This window comes from Ranitomeya imitator, chromosome 6 (genome assembly GCF_032444005.1).
Source record: "Ranitomeya imitator isolate aRanImi1 chromosome 6, aRanImi1.pri, whole genome shotgun sequence".
NCBI lineage: Eukaryota > Metazoa > Chordata > Amphibia > Anura > Dendrobatidae > Ranitomeya > Ranitomeya imitator.
The window spans coordinates 344584114-344597216 of record NC_091287.1 but is presented as its reverse complement, the minus strand read 5'-3'; the positions used below and the strand labels follow the sequence as shown (position 1 = coordinate 344597216).

At 42.7% G+C, this 13103-nt stretch overlaps 1 protein-coding gene across 7 annotated transcripts in view; it reads left to right on the top strand.

Moving 5' to 3' along the window:
* NFATC1 (nuclear factor of activated T cells 1) overlaps nucleotides 1–13103 on the top strand; it is a 308199-nt gene that overhangs the window by 42519 nt on the left and 252577 nt on the right. For all 7 annotated transcript variants that reach the window (XM_069730931.1, XM_069730933.1, XM_069730935.1 and 4 more), the window contains exon 2: nucleotides 6366–7443. In XM_069730931.1, coding sequence (XP_069587032.1) covers nucleotides 6366–7443 — 1078 coding nt within the window. The remainder of the gene's footprint in view (nucleotides 1–6365; nucleotides 7444–13103) is intronic.

The following is a 13103-nucleotide window of genomic DNA, read 5'->3' as shown; positions in this document are numbered from 1 at the left end:
TTTAGCTACCTCATTTTTTGTAGATGAAGTTGGTTAAAAGAAAGGAAAAAATACAGAACATACGGAGTGCAAGTCATTTTGACAGTTCAGTTCATATGTCTAAAAAAGAATCTGTCCATACATATACACTAAGAGTGGTTTCACATTTTGAATTTTTTTTTTCATTTACAAAAAAAAATGTTTTTTTTCTTCTGCTTTTCAAACATTTTTAGTTTTAAGTGTCGTGTTTTTTATGCTTTTTTCATAATAATATCAAGTGTGTATGAAAAATGACACAAAAAGTAGAAAACAAAAGCAGTAAAAACTTGATAGCACCACTTGGTGCTATGAGTGTTTGCATGAGTGTATGCAAATTCTGCACTATTTCACTTCTCTACCACCTGGTCTCAGCACCCAAGGTGGTCACATTTCAATTTCTCTTATGAAACTTCAAAAATAGCAAAGGAGTAACATTTCTGTGTATTGCAGTCTGTTTGGGTTATATAGATATCAAACTATAAGGATTAATGCCCTTACCAGCATTATTCTGTGGATAGACTTGTAATATTTTGCCATTTTCCAACATTCTTCTTAATTCACATTGTAAGGCTGCCATCACACTAGCAGTATTTGGTCAGTATTTTACATCAGTATTTGTAAGCCAAAACCAGGCGTGGGTGATAAATACAGAAGTGGTGTATATGTTTCTATTATACTTTTCCTCTATTTGTTCCACTCCTGGTTTTGGCTTATAAATACTGAGGTAAAATACTGACCAAATACTGCTAGTGTGACGGCAGCCTAATAGTGTAGTGGCACTTAAAAATGTAGTTGTGGCTTGCTGGTATAAAGCGGGGGTTCCCCTTCCCCTGTGCAGGAAACCTGTAAAGGTGGGTGTACTTGCATCAGCGCCACTTGTGCCTTGTGTCAGAAGATGGCCTATTGCAGGGGTGTCAAACTGCATTCCTCGAGGGCCTCAAACCATGCGTGTTTTCAAGATTTCCTTAGCATTGCACAAGGTGCTGGAATCATTCTCTGCAGGTGATTAAATTATCACCTGTGCAATGCAAGGAAATCCTGAAAACATGACCTGTTTGCAGCCCTCGAGGAATGCAGTTTGACACCCCTGGCCTATTGTCAGCAGAGGAATGCCCAATACAAGTGCACTCAACTTCACAGAACATTCATACAAGGCAATGGCATATGTAGAAATTGGAACAGATTTGTGATCACATACTTGGATCTCAGTAATGTCAAACTCATCAATTTTATAGAAGCGTATAGAGCAGTGTTTAAGTATATTTACCACCACACCATTCACACAGACAAGTTTGGTGCTCCCATTCTCGGGAACTGTGTATGGGATTCACAATGGTTGGACCCCTAGCAATGATGCATGCAACCCTGATCCTGTGGATAAGTGATGCATTCATTTAATGAGACAAATCCTTTATTATTTTACTATACTGAATTTGTGAAAGTTTAACTCTTTGAAATAATAATAAAGTAATAATTGTATTGATATTGAGCCAACAAATTCTGCAGCACTTTACAATTTAGCAGGGGCATGTACAAACAATGAAGACATCACAAAGTAACACTTAGGTCATCAGTTACAGGAGAAATGAGGACCCTGCTCACCTGTTTGCAATATATAAAGAAATAGGGGGGACGCAATAGGTAGAATGTGCTTGTCAAGTATTATCCAGCCATCATTCTAATAAATAGGGCATTTCAAATAAGCTGAATAATAATCTGTCTAGGTACAGTTGCCATGTGCTATTGGGTGCAAGGAGGAAGTGGACACAGATGAATAGGAGAGACCAGGTTCTGAGTAAAATTTAGTAAGAGGGAAGAGTTTGATTAGTGAAGTGAGGTGATAAGCCTGTCTAAAGAGATGTCTGTTTAAAGGAAGTTTAAAAATGTGGGGTCTAGGTATAATTCGGATAGTCCAGGTAGTGCATTCTGGAAAATTGATGCAGCACAAGAGAAGTGTTGGAGATGAAAGTGGGAGGTTGAGGTTATCGAGTATGTTAGGGTACCGTCACACTATATGATTTACCAACGATCACGACCAGCGATACGATCTGGCCGTGATCGTTGGTAAGTCGTAGTGTGGTCGCTGGAGAGCTGTCACACAGACAGCTCTCCAGCGACCAACGATGCCGAGGTCCCCGGGTAACCAGGGTAAACATCGGGTTACTAAGCGCAGGACCACGCTTAGTAACCCGATGTTTACCCTGGTTACCAGCGTAAAAAAAACAAACAGTACATACTTACATTCCGGTGTCTGTCCCTTGCCGTCTGCTTCCCGCACTCACTGACTGCCGGCCGTAAAGTGAAAGCACAGCACAGCGGTGACGTCACCGCTGTGCTTTCACTTTTGGCCGGCAGTCAGTGAGTGCGGGAAGCAGACGGCAAGGGACCTGACGGACACCGGAATGTAAGTATGTACTGTTTTTTTTTTTTTTTACATTTACGCTGGTAACCAGGGTAAACATCGGGTTACTAAGCGCGGCCCTGCGCTTAGTAACCCGATGTTTACCCTGGTTACAAGCGAACGCATCACTAGATCGGTGTCACACACACCGATCTAGCGATGACAGCGGGAGATCCAGCGACGAAAGAATGTTCCAAACGATCTGCTACGACGTACGATTCTCAGCAGGATCCCTGATCGCTGCTGCGTGTCAGACACAGCGATATCGTATGGATATCGCTGGAACGTCACGAATCGTACCGAATCGACAAAAGTGCCACTGTGTGACGGTACCCTTAGTCTTAGATCAGTTGCTGAGCAGAAAGCACAGGTATAATGATATAGATGAGGGAGGAGATGAAGAGTGGTGCAGAACTGTGGAGAGCTTTGTGTGTGAGCTAGATAAATTTGTATTCTCTAGCGAATGGGCAACCTGTGCAAGGACTGGCACAGGGTAGAGGCATTGGTGTAGCTGCTGGACAGAAATACAACCCTGTTTGCCGCATTCAGAATGGATTGGAGAGAAGAAAGTTTGGTTAGAGGGAGACCAATCAGTAGAGAGTTGCTGTAGTCCAGACAAGAATGAATAAGCAACCATAAGAGTTTTTGCAGTTTCAAAGATGAGAAAAGGTCGGATTCTGGAGATGTTTTTAAGAGATGCTGGTAGCATGAGCAAGTGAGTGATTGGATATAAGGTTGCTCTCGCATTGCTTTTAGGCATGAACGTGAGCTCTGCCGTCCACCATATTCGGGAGTATATGCATACTACATCTGAGTGTCCGCCTCCTGTAGGCGTATACTCCCGAAAATGATGCACGGCAGAGCTCACATTCGCTCTGTCTGTACCATTATAGTCTGTGGCCCTGTTGGCGCATATGTCCGAATCCCGTTTTGCGAAATGTGAAAGCACCCTAAGGAATGAATGTGTGAAATATGTGTGAAATATGACTCCAAGGCAGTGAGCGTGCTGCTTGGGAGTTATGGTTGAACCATCCAAGGCAATTGCAACATCGCGTATAAGTTGGTTACTAGAGAGAGGAAACACAAGCACTTCAGTTTTGAAGAGATTCAGTTTCAGATAGAGGGAGGACATGATGTTAGAGACATAGATGATTATTAAAATTCCAGCTTTGTGAAACATCATAGTAAAGTGGTATGGCTCACTTTTCTTTTGCCTGATAGCATGTGTTTCCATCCTTGTATTATTATTAAAATGTTATTAACAGTTGTGCACTAAAAACTAATTAAATTCTTCTTATTTAATGTCATTCACAAGCCAGTTGCTTCAGGTCATGTTGGCTTTAGGTGCATTCAACAAAAGTTGGAGAGATGATACATGTTGCTCATACTAACTCATTAAAAAGGCTTAATTCCTGGACATTGCTGGCAACTTGCGCTATAACTTACAAACTTGCCTATGGAGATAAAGGACATGGATAACTTTGGATGCATTTTTTTTCTTAAATTCATGTATTTTTAACTTAAAAAAGTTTTTGTGTTTGTTTTTGCCTTTAAAGATTTTGCACCTATTGCAAAAAATGGCTTTTGTGCTGCAGACTACAAAATCAGTTAACTGAGAATCCGTCAGTGAGTTAGTTCTGACCGATGAGTTTATCCTTTTTTTATTCCTTCTTCTGATTTCCTCTCAACTGAGTAATGACCACAAAGTTTAACTCAACTTAAGGTACCTTCACACATAACGATATCGTTAACGATATCGGTGCTTTTTGTGACGTAGCAACGATATAGTTAAGGAAATCGTTCTGTGTGACAGCGACCAACGATCAGGCCCCTGCTGGGAGATCGTTGGTCGCTGAGGAAAGTCCAGAACTTTATTTCGTCACTGGACTCCCTGCAGACATCGCTGGATCGGCGTGTGTGACACCGATCCAGCGATGTCTTCACTGGTAACCAGGGTAAACATCGGGTTACTAAGCGCAGGGCCACGCTTAGTAACCCGATGTTTACCCTGGTTACCAGCGTAAAAGTAAAAAAAAAACAGTACATACTTACCTACCGCTGTCTGTCACCGACGCTCTGCTTCTCTGCACTCCTCCTGCACTGGCTGTGAGCGTCGGTCAGCCGGAAAGCAGAGCGGTGACGTCACCGCTCTGCTTTCCGGCCGCTGTGCTCACAGTGAGTGCAGAGGAGTGCAGAGAAGCAGAGCGCCGGGGACAGACAGCGGTAGGTAAGTATGTAGTGTTTGTTTTTTTTACTTTTACGCTGGTAACCAGGGTAAACATCGGGTTACTAAGCGCGGTCCTGCGCTTAGTAACCCGATGTTTACCCTGGTTACCCGGGGACCTCGGGATCGTTGGTCGCTGGAGAGCTGTCTGTGTGACAGCTCTCCAGCGACCAAACAGCGACGCTGCAGCGATCGACATCGTTGTCGGTATCGCTGCAGCGTCGCTGAGTGTGAAGGTACCTTTACATGTGTTCAAAAGTCAATTGAGAGGCTCAGATTAAGAAAGATAAGAGTCATAAATAATGATGAATACAAAGATTCCCAGGCCACGTCAATAGGCCAGGGTTGCCAGATCTACCTACCTGCTGGAAACCATGGTGCCTCTTCTGATTACTAGACCCGGTGCATCATCATTGTTGTGACACGATGCACTTATGACATTGTGATGGGCCTACTAGATAGAAGAGTTTTCGAGGATGTGAGCACGTTGGAGGAAGTTCACAGGATTCTAGTCTGATGGCCAAAGACTACTGTTGTGGTTGTTGGACCAGAGTCCTGCAAATCTCTTCAGTCATCTCTAGTCATGAAGCCTCACTGATGGATTGTTGAACTCATTCTGCACACGGTAGGAGAAACTGCAACACAGAGACTTTAGAATTTTTTTAGTAAAACCCAACTGCAAACTTATTTTGGGGGAAAAAATTACCGTAAGTTAAAAAAATTCCCTGAAGGTGTATATATTTTTTTAAATGGCATTATAAACCTATCTAACAGCAGGGAGCCTAGTAACACGGGGCTTATCTTCACTGATCTGGGAGTCCCATACATGAGCGGTAGGGGTAGTTATACATTACTGTAATAATGGAGGAGCGGATAGCAGAAAAAGTGAAATACTTATTTCTGATTTCTGATGTTACATGTGAAATTCACACGTAGTAGTGAATAGTAGAGTTGAGCAAATTTGTTCGGAATCCGTCGACTAATGTGAATTTGCCATATTCGTCCAATATTGGTACCGAATTTGTTTGATGATTGGTTCCGAACATATTCGTTCATTTCTACTCCCATTGACTCCAACGACGTTCGGCTGTGTTTGGCGAATATTGCAAAAACAATATTCGCACGCCTATCTTAATTGGAACCGAATTTTGAAAAATGTGTTCAATAGCGATCAATTTTAACTTGTACAGTGGGCCCCATCACAAACAAACAAAATACTTCAAAAAAAGGAACCCTAGGAGCGATTGGTTAAGATACAGAAATAATGGACAAGTGATCTTAAATTACCTGTAGTTAGATGTTTTGTATAGTAAAATGTCACTACTAATAATCTGCCTGTGTTTTTAGCCTTCTGATCAGGAAAAATTACATTTACATGCAAAATCTGTGCATAGACTAAGCTAAGCTTTCTGGGCATATAGATGAACAATTTCCCCAATTCTCAAGTCTCCCAGTTTGCTCCCCCAAAACATAGTTCTAAAACTAGTATTAACAATTTCTATAGCCGAAATAAGTTCCAAGCTATTAGTTATTGACTCTATATGTATTATTATTACTATGTGAACAGTTCTAGTTTTTTATTCATTTTATATCCTTTTCATCCTACATTTTAACATCTTCTGAAACATAACATTTTTGCCGTGCCTTTTAGATGAAACACATGCATGTCCTTATTTTTCTTTTTAAACTAATCTTGACATCTTTCATAATTTTTTTTTTCAGAAAACTATAACTATGCATCTTCCAATTTAAGTGCCAGCCTATCACTGGGTGTGATGAATTCTTCATTATCAGCTCCATGCCATGGTGTTCAGTCATCAAACCCAATCATTTCCATTATTCCATCAGCAAGTCATTCATCTGGATATGGAGGGAATCCTGAGAATGAAGCCACTGGATACTACTTATCTCCGAATATAAGGCCTAATGGAGCACCATTAGAAAGTCCTAGAATTGAAATCACTTCTTGTCTTGGGATTCATAGTGGCAATAACCAATTTTTTCATGAAAGTGATGTGGAAGAATCCTTACCAAAACGAACACTTTCTACTGCTACGCTGAACTTGCCAAATGTTGACACGTATCGAGACCCTTCTTGCTTGAGTCCGGCAAGCAGTCTGTCTTCCAGAAGCTGTAACTCGGAAGCTTCCTCTTTTGAATCAAATTATTCTTATCCATATACTTCCCCTCAGACTTCTCCATGGCAATCGCCTTGTGTATCCCCCAAAACTACTGAGCCAGATGAAAGCTATCACAGAAATTTGGTGGCCTGTAATTTGATAAATTCACCCAGGCATTCCCCGTCTACATCTCCCAGGACAAGTATTTCAGAGGAAAACTGGCTCACTGCTCCAAACTCACGTCCTACATCTCCATTCAAAAGAAAATACAACCTTAATGGCAGGCAAATTTCCTACTCCCCACACCATTCTCCTACTTCATCTCCTCACAATTCCCCCAGAGTAAGCATCACCGAGGAAACCTGGCTAGGCAACACTCATCAGTATACAAATTCAGCTATAGTGGCAGCTATTAATGCTCTTACCACTGACCCCATAGATATGAATGATGGCATTCCAATCAAATCCAGGAAAACAGCAATAGATCACACCCCAACCATGGCTCTCAAAACTGAGCCCATTTGTGATGAACATGACTCACTGTCAATCGCCACTGATTTGCCATCAGAAGACTTCTATCACATCAGGAAAACAATGCCCTGCGATCAATTTTTATCAGTACCACAGCATCCATATCACTGGGCCAAACCAAAGAACATTTCCCCTACATCATATATGAGGTAAGACATTAAAATCAAATGTTTTGGACATTCATTTGCATCAGTGCAAAATAAATTGTTGTTTCTGTTAGATTTCAATGTAAATTGACATCAATGGCAGTACTGTGGTTGTGTAGATAATTGTTCCTTTTAAAGGGATCTTCCAGGCTTGGGTCTCAAGTCTGCAGTCACTCTATGTGACTGCAGTCACGCTATGTGACTGCAGGCTTGTGAATCCTCACAGTGCGCAGTGTGCATGCTGTCAAGATTTTCCGGTCCCATGCCCCCCCAGGAGCGTGTGGCCATAGGAGCACAAATATGCAATTTGCATACTTCCTGCCACATTCTGACTAGTCATGTCCAGCTTAGCTCAAATCAATTGTTTTTGACACGTGACCACCTGTATGTGAACCGCATACTTGGGAGTCATGCTCCCGCGTGGGGAACATCAGAATCCTGACCTCACGCATTACTCTCTGTGAGAATTCACATATCTGCAGTCACATATAGTGGATGCAGGCCTGTGCTCCAAGCCTGAACAACTCCTTTAATTGTAAAAACACCTAACATTTAGGTAATGAACTTCTCTTCTTTTTCAAATTCTATTTTGAACATGAGCAAGCTTTGATAAAATTAGTAGGTTTTTCTTCTGTAAGTCGTTTGTCCAAGATATGTATGCAATGCACGGGACCCTCAGATGCTCAATAGTGATGGGCACCTCCTTCTCTTGTACCGTAGTCTAGTTCTCAGGTCCACATGCCTTTTGTCGGCATTTTTAGAGATAGACAGAGATAGATACTCTCACTGGTGAGTGGTTATGCAGCTCCATGCATAGCAAGCTGTGATGCACTGTGTGTTCTCGCACGTTTCTCACGTTGCCAACATTAAAGGGGTTGTCTGCCAGTAAATTAATTTATAGCCGTGGATTGCTTAAAAGTAATAAATGGATCCATACTCACTTTCCAGCCCCCCTGTAGATCCAGCATATGCTGCTCTAGAGGTCTCTGCCAGCTCCAGAAGTGGTATCTGTCTCGTTTGAAAGACCCAGCCCGTAATTGGCTGCAGAGGTCAGTTGACCGGAAGAGCACATCTACGATGAACCGCTATTCTATTCACCTGACCAGTAGCCAATTATAGACTACAGCGGTGCTAAGACTTTTAAATTCGGAGGACACCTTTTCCTGAGCCAGCAGAGACCTCCTGAGAAACATCTCCAACTTTCTCAGCAATTTTTCCTGAGGAATCAGACTAGACAGGGTAGCCTTTGCTTCCTACAGACGTCAATGAGCCATAGGCGTCCTTGACTCTGTCCCTGGTTCGTTGGTGTTCATTGGACCACTTTTATGTCATTCAACCATTGCACACTGGGAAACAAGCAAACAAGAACTACCATTTGGAGATTCACTGGTCTGAAGGATAGGATATCAGATCAATGGCCATCAATATCAGATCGGTGGAGATCTTTTTGAAATGAATAGGAGCTGAACTGCACTTCTTGGCAAATGGCCACTAAACAGTGTGCGGTGCGGTGCTGATCTGCTCTTTTACTGTTTACATCCACTTGGAGATGCCAAGTGTTGGACCTCAATCTGATCTATAAAATATGCCCTTGGAAAAAGTTTATTTCACCATTTTACATGAATCCTGTTTGTAAGGTTAATAAAACAGCTCTGGTATGGGATATGCCATCTCTGAAAAAGAAGATGGCAAATGAGTGCAGATAGAAAGACAGCAGTCTTTGACAGATGTATGTGCCTCATATACCCAGAGTGCAAAGTTCGAGCACCACCTTATATCTTTCGGTTGTGTGAGATTTTTTAGTAGATTCACCCATCTCAAAAAGTGTTTTCCATATTTAATATAAGAGTATACAATATATAAAAGATTTTGCACTATTTCTTATTTGAAACCTTTGATATTTGACTGCAGATAGACAGATGGCTATTAAAAGTGCAAGACCATTATATACAGTCTGAATAAAGTCAATTTCCTTAGTTTCAGATGTTAGGCCTACTGAGGTAGACAGTGTTGACAGTCCCTATTTAATCAAGGCAGGAGCTGCAGATCATGAAACACATGATGTATGAGGAACATATGAAACAGATAAAGACATTGCATTCTTGAGTCAGAATTAAGGCTTACACATTCCACAGCTCCCAAAAAATAATGTATCAAATGTTAGACAGGCTATTATCCTATTTTGAAGTAGTCCCCATTAGGATTGAAGGTTTGTTGGCTTCAAAACTCACCTTGTTCCCTATGAGGATATTGTCTGCATATTTCCATTTCAGCCCCCGAAATACATAAATCTTCATCAAGGGATAGAAATAGCATTGAGTCAACTTTATGCCTTTGTAGCTGAAATATATATTGTCTGGCAGGCTCCCTAGGCAGGGAGGGGGTTAAACCATGAAATGATAGTGACCATGAAGCGTTAGTTTGTTGTATGGTTCCATATTTTTGTTGTAGAGGCCATATCTCAAGAAATGTTTCAGTTTTTTTAGAAGCAGAAAGTGTCAAATATTTACATTACTCAAATTGATCTTCCTACATTCCACATCTGGGCCTATGTGACTCATGCAAACAAGAATCGTAAGACTACATGTGGGTATATGTGAGAAATAGTTTCTTCTCATATTCCCATTATGCTTTTTTCTTATGTGCATATAAAATGTTATCAGGTTGTCAGGTGACATAAAAAGATGTTTACATGATTTACAAATGGAAATGAATAAAGAAGATACTTTCGTCATAAGATCTCCATTGCTGGTTGGCCGTGAAGGTTTTCTTGGTTCCATGATCTGGAAGATCCATTTCACCTTTCATTCTGATTCACACAGAGTTTGCTCTCTCTTTCCTCTGTCGGCAACATGCTTGAAGGGGGTTCATTGTATCACTCATTTTATTACCTAAGCCAGCCTTCTTCTCTTTGGCTGCAGCATGGAGAAGGCATGTCAAAAGTCTTCTGAAAATGTCAGAATATTGAAGTGACTACGAGAAGAAGTCAGAAATTGGGACATTAGTGCACACTTCATAGTTTAACAGATGCTTTATAGCTATTAAACCACTTAAAGGATTTGTCCAGTTAAAAAAGTTATAGCCTATCTACAGAATAGGTGATAATGTGTAGATCGATGGGGGGCCGACCACTCCGACACACACCAATCTGTAGAACGTGAAACATGCCAATAAGGATGGAGCAGCAGTACGCATAAGTGACCTGCACTCTAGTCATTCTCTATAGCAGGGGTTGGGAACCTCAGGCCCCAGGGCCATTTACGGCCCTCAATGACCTTTTATCAGGCCCCTGAGCAGATTCTCAGTGACGGCATTCTTGGGCAGGGAGGTTTGTTTTAATTGCCACCAGCTCATTAATTTCTTCTTGCTCTGTTAGCACACACGCAGTGTTCACTATTGAACACTGAAGGGCGTGCAATGAAAGCTTACGTCTTGAAACCAGTGCCAGAGTCCGGATGTACTTTGTGGGTGAAGTTTGTGTGGCCCCCGAAGGATGGTATAAATATCCAAATGGCCCTTCACAGAAAAAAGATTCCCCATCCCTGCTCTATAGAGTGGTTCAGCATTGAACTTGACTTTTATGTGAACCTCATAAGAAATTAATGGAGCAACGGTTGGGTGTCGATCTGCCATAACATTTTGTAACAGGGGCTAAAGTTCCCTATCGGAGGTAAGAGTTCCCCAATCAGCTGTTTGTAGGGCTGGTCACATCGGTGTAACTGAACATCGAGTTGACACCTATCCCTCAGGTAGGTGATAACTTGTTTTAACCAGATGACACCTTTAAAGCTCCTGGTCAGGGACATATAGTCTAAAGGTACCTTTACACGAAACGACTTACCAACGATCATGGCCAGCAATACGACCTGGCCGTGATAGTTGGAAAGTCGTTGTGTGGTCGCTGGGGAGCTGTCACACAGACAGCTCTCTCCAGCGACCAACGATCAGGGGAAAGACTTCTGCATAGTTGAAACTGTCTTCAATGATGCCGAAGTCCCCGGGTAACCAGGGTAAATATCGGGTTACTAAGAGGAGGGCCGCGCTTAGTAATCCGATATTTACCCTGGTTACCACTGTAAAAGTAAAAAAAAAATAAAAAAAACAGTACATACTGACATTTCAATGTCTGTCACGTCCCCCGGCGTCAGCTTCCCACACTGACCGTGTCAGCGCCGGCCGGCCGTAAAGCAGAGCACAGCGGTGACGTCACCCCGCTGTGCTCTGCTTTACGGCCGGCCGGCGCTGACACAGTCAGTGCGGGAAGCTGACGCCGGGGGACGTGACAGACATCGGATTGTGGGTATGTACTGTTTTTTTTTAAAACTTTTTACAATGGTAACCAGAGTAAATATCGGGTTACTAAGCGCGGCCCTGCGCTTAGTAACCCGATATTTACCCTGGTTACCAGTGAACACATCGCTGGATCGGCGTCACACACGCCGATTCAGCGATGACAGCGGGTGATCAGCGACCAAAAATAGGTCCTGATCATTCCCAGCGACCAACGATCTCCCAGCAGGGGCCTGATCGTTGGTCGCTGTCACGCATAACGATTTCGATATTGTTGCTACGTCACAAAAAGCAACAATATCATTAACGAAATCGTTATGTGTGAAGGTACCTTAAGTTTGAGTACAAATAAACAAGGATGGGGAAGTTTCTATAATTGACAAGTAATGCAGTTAGCCTCTCAAAAAATTACTTTTTTTTTTTTTTTTTAACCAATAGATGTTTATTGAAATTTTGCATGTTAAACAACACATCAGTAAACTTCGGAGGGGGAGGGAGAAAAGGGTAAACAGGGGGGGGGGGGAGGGGGATGTGGGAAAAAAGGAGCAGCGCATAAATTAAAGACCACAATATGAACAGTACAATACACACAGATACAGTGTCAAAAATTGAGAAGCAAACGATTTAAATGAGGGCAAGAGCAGACTGAGATATATGTGCCGAGGACACCCAGGGATCCCACCACGAGAGGACCCTAGTTCTCCTCGATAGATCCTGTGCCATGATAACCTCATAGCAGAAGTGTAAGTCAATTCTGGCGATCAGTTCGGCTCTGGAGGGAAGACCCGAGGATTTCCAATGTTTCGCTATACATTGTCTAGCGGCAACTAGGATATTTAAAATTATGGGCCGGAGGGGGGAAGGGAGACCCATGAGGGAAATACCCAGGACAGCTAGTTGACCACTCAGCGCAAGGGGGAGACGTGTCAGATCGACAATCAAAGCCTCCACCTCACGCCAGAAAACCCGGATCTGCGGGCACGACCACCATACATGAGAGGAGGACCCCAAGGCGCCGCACTTCTTCCAACACAGAGGGGAGGAAGACGGGAAAACCTTCGCCAGGCGGACAGGGGTAAAGTACCAATGCAGTTGAATTTTTTTCACCTGCTCCAAGTGGCCAAGACATGTAGAGAACCTGGAAGGGTGCACCATAGCATTATTGCCAGTCCTCCAGGGAGGCCTCAAAACCCAGCGAGGACTCCCAGGCGGTCATGAAAGGGAGCTTGTCAGCAGAACCATAGGAGATGAGAGCTTTATAGATTATGGAGATGCCATGGGGCAATATGGTGGCCGGTCTGAAATATCTATGAGCCGGGTCCTCTGTCAGAGGCGGGGGCACTCCGAATGACCGACGTGACCTGAGAAAGCTA